Below are 14,978 nucleotides of genomic sequence, written 5' to 3'. Positions count from 1 at the left end.
AGTTTATTCAGTACTTCCAACTTCAAGTGGTGCTCCGGCTATTCCAAGGTCTCAGGCTGCACACTTTGCTAAGCCACTTTCTAGTGCACCTCCTACATATGGTGCCTATAGTGGTTAATCTAGCTGACCAGGCTAGGGCCGATTCCAGCAGCCACACCCAGCGAGATATTGTGATGCATATGGTGATACCCTTCATATGGTGAGGGACTGCCCTAGACTCAAGAGGAGTGCACATCCGCAGACTACTCAGGCTCCATGGATTCTGCCAGGTCCACAGGCTTCATAGGCCATGGTTGCCACTCCACCTACACAGCCAGCCAGAGGTGGGGGTCAGGCGGATAGAGGTCGCCCTTCAGGGAGAGGTAAGGCTAGATTCTATGCTTTTTTGGGTAGGACGAAGGCAGTCGCATCTGACATATTCATTATAGGTATGGTTCCTGTTTGTCATAGAGATGTGTCGGTTGTATTTGATCAGGGATCCACTTATTCATATGTGTCATCTTACTTAGACCCATATTTGGATATACCGTGTGATTTCTTGAGTTATCCTATTTATTTGTCTATGCTTATTGGAGATTCTATTATTGTGGACTGTGTGTATCGGTCGTGTTTATTTGTTATTGGTGGTTTTGAGACCAGAGTTGATCTATTATTGCACGATATGGTAGACTTTGATGTTATCTTAGGCATGTACTAGTTGTCACCCTATCATTCTATTCTTGATTGTCATGCCAAGATTGTGACATTGGCTATGCCCGGTTTACCACGGTTTGAGTTAAGGGGTACATTGGATTATGTCCTTGCAGAAGAGGTGTGATGCTTATCTATCCTTCGTAAGATATTTTAATGCCAATACTCCTACCGTTGAGTCAGTTTTAGTAGAGAGAGGCTTTCTAGATGTATTTCCAACAGATCTTCTAGGCATGCCGCCCGATAGGAATATCGATTTTGGTATTGACTTGTTGCAGGGCACTCAACCCATTTCTATTCCACCATATCATATGGCCCTAGTGGAGTTGAAGGAGTTAAAGAAGCAGTTGCAAGAGTTGTTTGATAAGGGTTTTATTTGGTGCGGTGTGTCCCCTTGGGGTGCTCCAATTTTGTTTGTGAAGAATAAGGTGGTTCTATATGAATGTGTATTCATTATCGGCATTGAACAAGGTTACATTGAAGACTAGGTATCCATTACCGTGCATTGATGACTTATTTGACTAGCTCCAGGGTGCCATAGTGTTCTCAAAGATAGCTTTTGAGGTCGGGGTATCATCAGATGATGATTCGAGATCTGGATATTCCAAATACTACTTTCAGGACTCAGTACAGTCACTACGAGTTCTTTCTAATGTCATTTGGGCTGACCAACACCCCAGTATCATTTATGCACCCGATGAATGGTATATTCCAACCATATCTTGATTCGTTCGTCAATGTGTTTGTTGATGACATTTTGATATACTCCCACAGTTGGGAAGATCATGAGCAACATTTGAGGATCGTGCTCCAGACCTTGAGGGAAAAGAAATTGTATGCAAAATTCTTAAAGTGTCAATTCTGGATTGATTCGGTGGCATTTTTGGGTCATATAGTGTCGAGTGAGGGGATCAAGGTAGATCTGAAGAGGATTGAAGCAGTTCAGAGTTGGTGCAGATCGTTTTCAGCTACTGAGATTCATAGTTTCCTTGGTTTGGCCTAGTATTGTCGCTATTTCGTAGAGAGTTTCTCATCCATTGCTACACCTATGACTAGATTGACCTAGAAGGGTGCTCCTTTCAGATGGTCCGAGGAGTGCGAGACGAGCTTTCAAAGCTCAAGGCTGCTTTGACTATAACCCTAGTGTTTGTGTTGCCTACGGGTTCGGGGTCTTACACTATGTATTGTGATGCATCACGTGTTGGACTTGGCGCGATGTTGATGTAAGACGGTAGGGTTATTGCCTACTTGTCTCGGTAGTTGAAGGTCCATAAGAAGAATTATCTAGTCCAAGACTTGCAATTGGCAGCTATTGTTCATGCATTGATGATTTGGCAGAACTATTTGTTCGGTGTCCCTTGTGAGGTCTATACTGACCACCAGAGTCTACAACATATATTCAAGTAGAAAGCTCTTAATTTGTGGTAGTGTAGATGGTTAGAGTTTCTTAAAGACAATCATATCACTATTCTTTATCATCCTGAGAACGTCAATGTTGTGGCTGATGCATTGAGTTGAAAGGCAGAGAGTTTGGGCAGTTTATCATATCTACCGGTAGCAGAGAGGCCACCCCTAGATGTTCAGGCCTTGGCAACCTAGTTTGTTAGATTGGATATTTCGGTGCCTAGTTGGGTGCTTGCTTGTGTGGTTTCTCGGTCTTCTTTATGTGATCGCATCAAAGAGCATCAGTATGGCGAACCCCATTTGCTTGTCCATAAGGACACATAATAGCACATCGATGCCAAGGAGATTTCTATTGCAGATGACAGTGTGTTGTAGATGCAGGGTCGGTTATATGTGCCCAATGCAGACGGGCTACGAGAGTTGATCCTTTATAAGGTCCATAGTTTGCATTACTCTGTTCATTCAGATGCCGCTAAGATGTATCAGGATTTCAGGCAGCACTATTGGTGGAGGAAATTGAAGAAAGATATAGTGGAGTATGTGGCTCGGTGCCAAAATTTTCATCAAGTGAAGTATGAGCATCAGAGTCCAGGCGGTTTGCTTTAGAGACTTGAGAATCCTAAGTGAAAATGGGAGCATGTTACCATAGACTTCGTTGTTAGGCTTCGACGGAATTTTAAGAAATTTGATGTTGTGTGGGTGATTGTAGATACATTAACCAAGTCAGCTCATTTCACTCTGGTGGTGACTACCTATTCTTTAGAGCAGCTAGCTCAGATCTTTGTTCGTGAGATTATTCGACTTCATGGTGTGCTAGTATCCATTATCTCCGGTCATGGTACACTGTTCACATCGCTTTTGTGGAGAATTATGCAGTGTGAGTTAGGCAACCGATTTGACTTGAGTATAACATTTCACCCCCAGACGAACGGGCAGTCCGAGCGCACCATTCAGATATTAGAGGATATGCCTCGCGCCTATGTTATGGATTTTGAGGGTTCTTGGGAGTAGTTTTTGTCTCTTGCGGAGTTTGCCTACAACGATAGCAACTAATCGAATAGTCAAATGGCTCTTTATTATGACCTATATGGGAGACGGTATCGTTCTCCAGTTGGTTGGTTTGAGAGAGGAGAGGCTAGGTTGTTGGGAACAGATTTAGTTCGAGATTCTTTGGAGAAAGTCAAGTTGATTCAAGATCGGCTTCGTACAACCAATTTAGACAAAAGAGTTGTGCCAATCGAAAGGTTTGTGATGTAGAGTTTATGGTTGGAGAGCGAATTTTGCTCTGGGTATTACCTATGAAAGGTGTGATGAGGTTCGAGAAGAAGGGCAAGTTGAGCCCTAGGTATATCGTCCCTTTTAAGATCCTTGAGAGAGTTGGTGAGGTGGCTTACAAGCTTGTATTGCCACCTAGCTTATATGCAGTTCAACCAGTGTTCCATATTTCTATGCTCCGGAAGTATTATGGTGATCCGTCCCATGTATTAGACTTCAGCTTAGTCTAATTAGACAAGGATTTGACTTATATTGAGGAGACAGTGGCTATCTTGGACAGACAGGCCCAAAAGTTGAGATTAGGTATTCTCACCCTCAACATACTCAAGTTGTCTATTTCAAATGCCCAGTTCATCACACACATACACACATACAATCACTCAGCATTATACGGGTGCCTGGCTAACAAGCCCTTTAGCAAAGCACATGCGTGTGTGTGTATGTATGTATGTATGTATGTATGTATGGATATATATATCATTGTATCTGCGCTCACTGTTGGTACATCAGACTCCGAAGAGGTGGATCCTTCCCAAGCGCTAGTCAAAAGCTTATAAGGCCTGCTTTGGCATGCAACCCGATCCACAAGATCCACAATAATAATAATGATGATGATGATGATGATGATGATAATGATTATGATGATGATGATGATGATAATAATAATAATAATAATAATAAAGCCAATATGGCCTGCTGCAGCATGCAACCCGATCCACAATAACACTCACAACACGGCTCTCAGGCCACCTCAGTCATCAACCTCTCAAGTCTCAAGGGCTCACAATCTCGTACCACTCAGGCCAAAAAATGATAACATATAATGTAACAGTGAATGATGAATAGAGACTTACATATGATATGCAAATGAAGAATCATAACTGAGTATATAATTACAGCTAGAGTAGAAAACTCAAAACAACAGCAACAACTTCATTAGGTCTTAACCAAATAAGCACATAGCTTAAATATTATTTCTAACATCAATCACCGTTTAATTACTCTAACAAGTAGGAATTACACGAATAGAACGAGATATAACAATAAAACAAGTCTGGTCATAGTCTAATAGTCAACTTGAATCGAAGTTCGCCAAATCTGGAGTGAGTGCCAACATCTGACAGCAAGCACTTGTGTGATGGATATAGCAAAAGGGGAAGTTGCCCCAGGGTATCACGCTTGGTTCAGAGGCGACTTGTCTTGCGAAAGACCAGCTAAGAGACCGCATCTCAAAGATTTTGTAGAATCGTCCCAAGGGCAATGGAACTGGTTAGCAAAAGAAAGGGGTATCGGGCAGAGATCGGTGATTTGAAGCTACAAATTGACAGTCTGAAATTCAATAACAGCATACAAATCGCGGCGGATCGAAGTGAAAAGAATAAATTGGTCCAAGAGAATGAAGAACTTAAGGCCCAAATCCAAAAATTGAGATTGTCTCTTGATGAACAGCCCAGAAGTCGATCAGACCAGCAGTTGATTAAAGGTTTAAAAAGAGAAGTCACGGAATGGCGAGATGGTTTAGAAGAATCGGGAAAGATTATGGCAAAGCTCAAGGCACAGTGGGGAATAAGAGTAGAGAAGCATCGCCAATACTTGAACCAATTGAAACGCGACCACGAGAAAACTGTTGCCAAAATGAAGAGAGAGATGGCTATACTTGAGATCAAAGTAGCTAATCAGGCCAAGGATTTCAAAATTGAGAGTAGATACTGTTACGACATGTTAAGCCAGATGAAACTAGAAGTGCGGCGACTAAAGAATCAGCATATACAGGATTCTCAGATATTCAAGACGTGCAGTGATCAGATAAGACGCCTACTCATAGAGAAGAAACAGACCAGAGATAGGATCAGGGCCATTGCCCACGCCATCATCAGACGGTGTTTACGGTGTGAGAACATGACCAGCATTACCATTCTCTCAGCAGTGATGGGTTATGTCAAGCAGACCATGCACGAGTTGGAGCAAACTTGAAAGGGATCTCACACCTAGGACCGCGGCGAGGCCGAATGATGCCCCGCGGCCACCAATGTTCAAAACCATAATGTACTCATAAGTCAAGCATCTTCTGCCTGTTTTTTCCCATCAGTTTGTTTTAGTCTATTTGAGTCTAGGTTTATTTTCAAAGTTTGCTCTTTCTTTTGCAAAATGTAGTTTGTAATAGACCGTTTCAACAATAAAAAGGTTGCTTCTTTTACACTCATTTGTTTTTGAACTACGTAATGATCTGATTCACGTGGCATCGTGATACGTAGGCAATCCTCATCGGATCCGGTCGCGGTTTAACCAAAGAGAAAAGTTTTTTAAAAAAGGGGAAAATAATAAAAAGCCTAAAAGAATGCCGGAATGACGCATGCTTTCGTCGCAAACATGTAGGAATCCATTTAACTGTATAGGTGTACCATGCCCCAACGTGAGATTGCTTATCTGTTATTTGGTTCGAATTAACCATTCATTTGTCATTGAGTTCCTTCCAGGTTTTTGGAAAAGGTGGTTGGTTTGGTGAAAGTCTGGCCTCGCACCCGTATTTCACGAGATCGAAAAGGAGTGTTCAATTACCTATTGTTAAGCCAGGAGGCAGTGCTCACACTTACTTCACAAGGTCAAAAGGAAGTGTAGAAATGTCTTCAGAGATTCCGTTGCCAACAATCCCTGTTTCCGAGGAAAGTTCTATCTCGGCCGTCCCCACGCCCGAATCCGCAACTGCGGAGGAAAATAGAATCTTGCGGCTTCGCATGCTCGAAATGCTTGATGACTGGAATAATGGAAAAGAGCCACCAAGCATCATCCCTGGATTCCCTGAGTTATTCTCTAGGACAAGCGGGACTTCTAATGTCCCCATAAGTTATCCTGCTACCCCATTCGGATACCCAGCCATTTCAGCCTTCTCTGCTGGATCGCCCTCTGAGTCTCATCCTCGGGTGTCAACGACGGATGTAAACACCAATATCTTTACTGCACCACCTTGCTCGATCATGGCACAACCTGCTGCATACAAGCCGACTTTTGACTCGTCCTCGTTTACATTCCAAGCCCCATCTTTCTCGATGGAACCAACTAGGTTCGCTACCAGCACTAATCCTCCACAGCCTCAGTGCGAGCTTGCACCTGGGCAGGATCAGAACCCCAGAATTGCGGAACAAAATGAGATGGCCAAAAGAATGAGAAGCCTTGAACAGAGTTTGAAGAATATGCAAGGTTTGAGCGGACAGAAAAGCGTCTCTTACGCCGACCTATGCATGTTCCCTCACGTACACCTACCAGTGGGTTTCAAGACCCCAAAGTTTGAGAAGTACGACGGGAACGGTGACCCCATTGCTCACCTCAAGAAATATTGCAACCAATTAAGGGGAGCCGGCGGAAAAGAGGAATTGCTAATGGCATATTTCGGGGAAAGTCTGATAGGAATAGCCTCGGAATGGTACATGGACCAGGACATGTCCCGATGGCATGTCTGGGATGATCTCGCTAGAGATTTTGTGAGACAATTCCAGTATAACATCGACATCGCACCAGACCGAAATTCTCTGTCGAACTTGAAAAAGAAACCTTCAGAAAGCTTCAGAGAGTATGCTATTAAGTGGCGCGAGAAGGCGTCGAGGGTGAAGCCTCCCATGGATGGAGTGGAAATGGTCACTACCTTTCTCCAGGCTTAAGAGTCTGACTATTTCCAAAACATGATGTCAGCCATGGGAAAGCCGTTTGCAGAAGCGATTAAGATTGGAGAGATGGTGGAGAATGGTCTGAAAACGGGTAGGATTTTGAGTCAAGCAGCCATAAGGGCGACTTCCCAAGCCATCCAAAGTGGGTCCAGAGGAATGGAAAGAGGGAAGAAAAAGGAAGAAGCGGCCATGGCAGCCTCAGGAACAAAGGAATATCGTAATCCCCGACCCCGTTTTCCGGAAAGAACCCCACAACACTACTACCCCCACTCAAATCTGGCATATTCTCATCAACCCTATATGGTCATAAATGCCCAGCCTTATGTCCATCCGCCGCAACAAGACAACCGAGGCCAAGCTCCACCTCCCAGAAATCAGCCTCCTTACCGCAACCACTATAACCCACAACCTCCGCAGAATAACTTCCGCCCTCAGGAGCCACCTAGAAGGCAGGCTTTCACGCCCATAGGTGAACCATACTCTACTTTGTTGCCGAAGCTAGTCCAGTTGGGCTTCCTGCAACCAGTCCCTCAAACAAAGCAAAACCCGACATCACCTTTTTACAAAGCTGGAGTCAGATGCGCCTATCATTCAGGGGCCGAGGGGCACGATACAAAAGACTGCTGGTCGTTGAAAAGAGTGGTCGAGAATTTAATAAAGCAAGGGAAAATAGTGCTAAGGGACGAGGAGGTCCCAAATGTGACTAACAATCCATTACCTGCTCATAATAACGGGCCGCTGATCGGGATGATTTGCAAAGACAAAGAATTTGACCCTGCTTTGAAAGCTATAATCGCCATTGTCGACGCAGGGAAAAAGCCTGAAACAGCCCAGAAACCAGAAAAAGGGTAAAAGGCCAATACTGCAAAGTGCGAGCCCGAAAAGAAGGTGGAGAAGAAAGCGGTACCGGTAAAGAATGGAGTTCTTTACATCCCACGAGGTCGAGCAGAGAAGCCGCAGAACTTCGAGGTCAAAAAGGCAAAACCTATGTACGTACCAAAAGGGGCCTATGTGGTCCGGGGGACGATTCAACCACCTCGGCTGAATGAGCCAGTGGTTATCGGACGCGTGCCACAAAAGCCGATGACAAACCCGTCCACAGTACCGTGGAACTATCAGAGGACGTTGGTAACATACAAAGGTAAAGAAGTCATGGGGGAACTTCCAGAAAGTACTCTCATTGGAAGGTATTCAAACACCCAAGAGCTGAACAACGCCACACGGAGACGCTTCCCACCAAAGAAGCCTGTAAGCGTTGAAGAAGCAGAAGTTTTCTTCCAACAAATGAAAATGCCAGACTACGAAGTGGTAGACCAACTACGCCAATGCCCCGAGCAAATGTCCATGCTATCGTTATTGATGAGGTCGGCCGAGCACCAAAAGATCTTGCTCAAGACTTTGAATGAAGCATACATACCAGTTGAAACCTCAGTTGAACAACTGGAACGGATGACGGAGAGGTTCTTCGCCATTAACCAGATCTCTTTCAGCAAGAATGACTTACCTCCAGAGGGAGCAGCTCACAACAAAGCCCTGCATCTAACAGTTAAATGTGAAGACTACTATGTCAAGAGGGTGATGTTGGACGGAGGTTTAGGTGTTGACATTTGCCCGCTCTCCACGCTACAAAGAATGGAAATTGGGACCGGAAGAATCCGACCCAATAATGTCTGCGTAAGGGCTTTCGACGGCATCAAGAGAGATACCATGGGGGAAATAGACCTGTTGTTGGTCATAGGACCAGTCGAGTTTGAAGTAACCTTCCAGGTGCTCGACATGGATACATCCTACAATTTTCTCCTCGGCAGACCTTGGATCCATGCGGCAGGAGCTGTGCCTTCCACTCTTCACCAGATGGTGAAGTTTGAGTACGAAGACCGAGAGATCGTGGTCCATGGAGAAGACGAGCATGCTATTTATTGGGACCCATCCGTCCCATATCTTGAACCAAGAGAAGGGAGCGAACATACAGTCTATCAAGCTTTCGAGATTGTACTAGCAGAACAGCATGAAAAGGGAATACCTTGCCCCCATCCTTTCTTGTCTAACGCCTCGGTTATGGTGGCCAAAGAGATGATCCGACACGGATTTAGGCCAGGGAAAGGGCTTGGACGAACCCTGCAGGGAATAACAGAACCCATCACCTTGCCGACCACCTAGAAACCTTTTGGACTAGGTTTCAAACCCACTCTAGGAGATGAAGAGTGGGCAAAGAAAAGGAAAAATGAGGGTTGGATATTACCTCAACCAGTGCCGGATTTATATGAAACTTTCATCAGGCCAAGGTACAGCGAAGAAAAAGATGATAAGATCTTCACGGCTGAGGAAATCGAGGAGATATGTGGGGCAATGAGAGAAATGCTCTACGAGACTCACATGGTTCAACCAGGTGAAGGCACAAGCACTACTTAGATGATGTATGTGGGGCCGAACGCCAAACTTCGAAAATGGGAGGCCACGCCATTCCCGACTAGACGGAAGTCCGGGTAGACCTGTCCTGCCATCTTTCCTGTGTCACAAGTTATCTCCAGGACATAACTTGAACGTTTTCTTCCTTTCAATTGTTGTTTTGAATTCCTAAGTTGTAAACATTGTTGTCTTCCAACTTCCCAAAGAAAATAAAAAAAATCATCATTGCTTTCCCATTTTTTCTTTTGTTCTGATTTTTGTTATTTTTCCTTTTATCTTTCCTTTCAGTTATAATAATGCGGCTTTAAATATGACATGCTTGCGGACTTCACGCCCAGATCACAACGAGCTATTTAACTGTGAATTAATGAACCCAGAACCAGAATATGATGAAGAAGAAGCTTTTAGGGAAATAAACCGAGAGTTGGAACATTTTGAGAATAAACCCAAGCCAAATCTGAATGACACCGAACCGGTTAATTTAGGAACTCCTGAAGAAATCCGGGAGACCAAAATAAGCATTCACACGGACAAGAAAATGCGAGATGCGATAATTCAACTTCTTTTTGAATTTAAAGATGTGTTTGCTTGGTCATACGATGACATGCCGGGACTAGGTGTTGATTTAGTGGTTCATAAATTGCCAATTCATCCTGATTATCCTCCAGTTCAACAAAAGCAACGAAAGTTCAAAACTGAGGTCAGTGACAAGATTAAAGAGGAGATCACCAAGCAACTGAAAACGGGAGTGATTCGGGTAGTCCAGTACACAACATGGTTGGCAAATGTGGTTCCAGTGCCGAAAAAAGATGGGAAGACTCGGGTCTGTGTGGATTATCGAGATTTGAACAGAGCAAGTCCCAAAGATAATTTTCCATTACCCAACATCCACATCCTCGTTGATAATTGCACCAAACATGAAATCCAGTCTTTCGTAGATTGTTACGCTGGGTATCATCAGGTATTGATGGACGAAGAGGACGCTGAAAAGATTACTTTCACCACACCATGGGGCACTTACTGTTATCGGGTTATGCCATTCGGTCTGAAGAATGCTGGGGCAACTTACATGAGAGCCATGACTGACATTTTTCATGACATAATGCATCAAGAAATAGAGGTGTATGTGGACGACGTGATAGTCAAGTCCAGGACTCAGGATAATCACATCCAAGATTTGAGAAAGTTCTTCGAAAGATTGAGGAAGTACGACTTGAAGCTGAACCCAGCCAAATGTGCTTTCGGGGTCCCATCAGGTAAGCTCTTGGGCTTCATAGTAAGCAGGAGAGGCATCGAATTAGATCCAACAAAGATAAAATCTATCAAGGATCTACCTCCCCCAAGAACGAAGAAAGACGTGATGAGTCTGTTGGGCAGGTTAAACTATATCAGTCGATTCATTGCCCAACTGACGAGCACGTGTGAGCCCATATTCAAGCTACTGAGAAAGGATGCAGCGATCAAGTGGACAGATGAGTGTCAAGAAGCTTTCGACAAAGTCAAAGAGTATCTTTCAAATCCCCCGGTTTTGGTCCCGCCAGAGCCAGAGAGACCGCTGTTCTTGTATCTGACAGTCTTGGAAAATTCTTTCGGTTGCGTCCTCGGGCAACATGACATAATCGGAAAGAAAGAACAAGCAATCTATTACTTGAGCAAGAAATTCACCGGCTATGAGGCCAAGTACACTCTGCTGGAAAGAACATGTTGCGCTCTGACGTGGGTTGCTCAAAAGCTGAGACATTATCTTCAAGCTCACACTACTTTCCTCATAAGCAGGCTGGATTCTTTGAAGTATATATTTCAGAAACCAATGCCTACTGGAAGATTGGCCAAGTGGCAAATCTTTCTTACTGAATTCGACATAGTCTATGTCACCCGCACGGCAATGAAAGCCCAGGCGCTAGCAGATCATTTGGCCGAAAATCCAGTCGATGAGGAATACCAGCCATTGAGTACCTACTTTCCGGATGAAGAAATAAACACTGTAGAAGTGGTCTCGGAGAACGCTCATGTTTAGAAGATGTTCTTTGATGGAGCCTTAAACTCCAAAGGTGTAGGGATTGGGGCAATTTTGATCTCGCCCTCCGGTCAGCATTATCCAGCCACAGCTAGACTGCGTTTCTTTTGCACGAACAATACAGCTGAGTATGAAGTCTGCTTCATGGGCATGCATATGGCAATCGATCAGGATGTCGAAGACTTACTGATCATGGGAGATTCTGACCTGGTTATCCGGCAAGCCCAAGGTGAATGGGAAACTCGGGATGTCAAGCTTATTCCTTACCGACAACACGTGGAGGACCTCAGCAAGCACTTTAAATCGATAGAGTTCAGGTATATCCCGAGGTGTCACAATGAACTAGCGGATGCACTCGCTACTCTGGCTTCAATGTTACCCTACCCGGGCAACGCCCACGTCGATCCCTTGGAAATCCAAATCAGGGAAAGACACGGTTGCTGCAACGTAATCGAGGCAGGACCAAATATGCAGCCTTGGTACCATGATATCAGGAGGTTCTTGAAGACACAAGAATACCCCGAGCATGCTACCGGAGATCAAAAGAGAACCATTAGGCGACATGCAAGTGGTTTCTTTTTGAGCGGTGAGTTGTTGTATAAGAGGACCCCGGACCTCAATCTACTAAGATGTGTTGACGCCGAGAAGGCAAGAAAGATCATGCACGAAGTACACGCAGAAGTGTGCGGACCCCACATGAACGGGTACGTCTTGGCAAAGAAAATCCTTCGAGCAGGTTATTACTGGATGACCATGGAAAAGGACTGCTTTAGTTTCGTTCGGAAGTGTCATCAGTGCCAGGTGCACGGTGATTTGATTCATGCACCTCCCACGGAGTTGCATCCCATGTCTGCACCTTGGCCATTTGTTGCCTGGGGTATGGACGTCATTGGTCCGATCGAGCCTAAAGCCTCAAATGGACATAGATTCATACTGGTTTCCATCGATTACTTCACAAAATGGGTAGAGTTTGTCACTCTCAAGTCGGTCACCAAAAAAGCCGTAGTGGATTTTGTACACTCAAATCTTATATGTCGTTTCGGTATTCCTGCAACTATCATCACAGATAACGCAGCAAACCTGAATAGTCACTTGATGGGAGATGTATGCGAGTAATTCAAGATAATGCATAGGAATTCCACCCCTTATCGGCCCAAGGCCAATGGCGCAGTGGAAGCAGCAAACAAGAACATCAAGAAGATTTTGAAGAAGACGATCCAGAGTTCCCGACAGTGGCATGAACAGCTACCATTTGCATTATTGGGATATCGCACTACGGTACGCACATCAGTAGGGGCAACCCCTTATCTCTTGGTTTATGGGACTGAAGCTTTGATACCAGCAGAGGTAGAAATCCCTTCGCTTCGAACCATTGTCGAAGCATAAATCGAAGACAGCGAGTGGGTTAAGACCCGATTGGAGCAGTTGACTTTGATCGACGAGAAACGAATGGCTGCGGTTTGTCACGGGCAGTTGTACCAACGAAGGATGGCCCGCGCTTACAACAAGAAAGTCAGACCCAAGAACTTCGAAGTGGGTCAACTGGTACTGAGGTGCATTCTGCCCCATCACTAGGAAGCGAAGGGGAAATTCACTCCAAACTGGAAAGGCCCATACATCATCAGGAAGATATTGCCGAGAAGAGTATTGTACCTAGATGATATTGAAGGAAACGATCCCGAAACAGCAGTGAATGCGGATGCAGTCAAGAGGTACTATGTCTGAATTATACTCCAGTGGTCTTGACGCATTTCAAATGACGAAGGTTTTATTCCCACTACCCCCAAACACTACCAACTCTCTCTACAAGCCCTTTGAGCCGGTCACATCCCTTCGGCGACCTACCAAAAAAAAAAGAAAAACATTGACGAGAGCCTGAACTACGTTTGACTTGATTCCGAAAGGATACGTAGGCAGCCTCTCCCTGAGGTTCAGTCACACCAACAATAAAATCCCATTACCTTGAAATTGAAGCCGGGGCACGTTGAACGGTTTAAAAGTCGTAGTATCATCTACCTCTCCTTACCAAGCACAAGCCTTCAGATTAATTACCAAAGATAGCGGGAAGCCAAGAAGCGTCACGAATGGAGGACGACACACTCTAAATTGAGAGAGATAAAATGAGAGAGTCTCGTCGGTGAAAACCTTCGGGCACCGCGAGGCGACGGGAGTAGAGAAACCAAAATGAGAGAGCTTGTTTAGTAAAAACTCGCAAAGAGTGCTATCAAGCGATGACAGGAAGAGAAATGAGAGAGGTCAGCCAGCGAAAACCCGCAAAGGGCGCTGTTGGCCGAAAGAATGACTCCACCCAAGGAGGTCTCGGCAAAGTTCCACCGGTTTGGAATCACAGATCCGTTTTGGTTCGGGGAAACGCAAGTTCATTGAAGGTCAGGCGTCCAGTCCAAAGAGCATGTCATGTCCATTTAAAGCCAGCATTGTCTTCCTCAGATAAGTCTTTCTCGTCCCGAAAGGGACACTCCTTTTCTGAAATTTGCTTTCTCCTTTCTTTGTTTTTCTTTGAATCCCTTTCATGTTTAACCCCAAGTTTCAGATATACCGGAAAGGACAGGTGGCAGGTTTGGTTTCATGGAATTCCATTTCATGAAGGAAAACACCTCGTTTCGTTGGTACGTTTGTCCAAACCTGATGAATCATGATGTTTGACTGCATTCGAAGTAAAGAGGAAAGAGAGAAATTTCCCCAGCAAGTCCGCCTCGTACAAATCCCCACAGGGCTTTCCTTTGTACAAATCCGCACAAAGAATCCACTGCGTAAATATTCCCCAAGGAGTCTGCCCCAGCGAAATCCACACAGATTTGCTCTCTTGTACAGATCCCCACAAGGTCTTCCCTTTGTTAATATAAATAATAATAAAAAAGAGGATTTCCCCAACAAATCCCCAGCGAGTCTCTTTGTAAAAATTCCCCAGCGAGCTTACCCCAACAAATCCTGGAAGGTCCGCTTTGAAACAAATCCCCAGCATGTCCTTGTTGTACAAAAATCCACACAAAGAATCCACTTTACAAATATTCCCCCACAGAGCTTCCCTTTGTACAAGTTCCCACAGAATCTCCCCAATAAAATCCCCGTTTGAAATCCCCAAGCAAAACCGGACAGAAAAACCATAGCCTTACAAGGCAAATCATCGTAGAGTCGGGAAACGCAAGCCTAAGTAGTCCAAAGGGTTTTGCCATTCGAACCCAATCAATGGCGGAATTGCTCAACAAAAATAAAGACGCAGCAAAGCAACTGGGACAATCAAGGTCACCAAACCAACTGTCGTTTCCGAGCTAACGATTGTTCTTTTTCTGAAAAGTTGAAACAGGTATTGATCCAAGACAACCATGCAAGAAGCAGGTGTCACCCAAAGAAGAAGGTGCATGAGTACAAGAAATAGTTTGGCAATAAGGAATTCACTCGAAAGGTAAGTTTCCACGTGATTCCCTTTTATCTTCTACTAAAACAAGAAAATTCAAAAAAAAACCGGTCAGTTAGTATCCTCGAACTTCTTTCCTTTTAGT

General features: G+C 44.6%; 1 protein-coding gene across 1 annotated transcript; it reads left to right on the top strand.

Moving 5' to 3' along the window:
• The first annotated feature begins 289 nt into the window (after positions 1 to 289).
• LOC138882995 (uncharacterized) lies at positions 290 to 3,599 on the top strand. The gene is made up of 7 exons (XM_070163647.1): positions 290 to 664; positions 807 to 1,118; positions 1,222 to 1,394; positions 1,465 to 1,682; positions 2,561 to 2,689; positions 2,804 to 2,971; positions 3,400 to 3,599. The coding sequence occupies exons 1-7, from the start codon at positions 290 to 292 to the stop codon at positions 3,597 to 3,599; spliced, it is 1,575 nt and encodes a 524-aa protein (XP_070019748.1).
• Positions 3,600 to 14,978: the final 11,379 nt, after the last annotated feature.

This window comes from Nicotiana sylvestris, chromosome 12 (genome assembly GCF_000393655.2).
Source record: "Nicotiana sylvestris chromosome 12, ASM39365v2, whole genome shotgun sequence".
Taxonomy (NCBI): Eukaryota; Viridiplantae; Streptophyta; class Magnoliopsida; order Solanales; family Solanaceae; genus Nicotiana; species Nicotiana sylvestris.
This window is presented reverse-complemented; position numbering and strand designations above follow the sequence as displayed.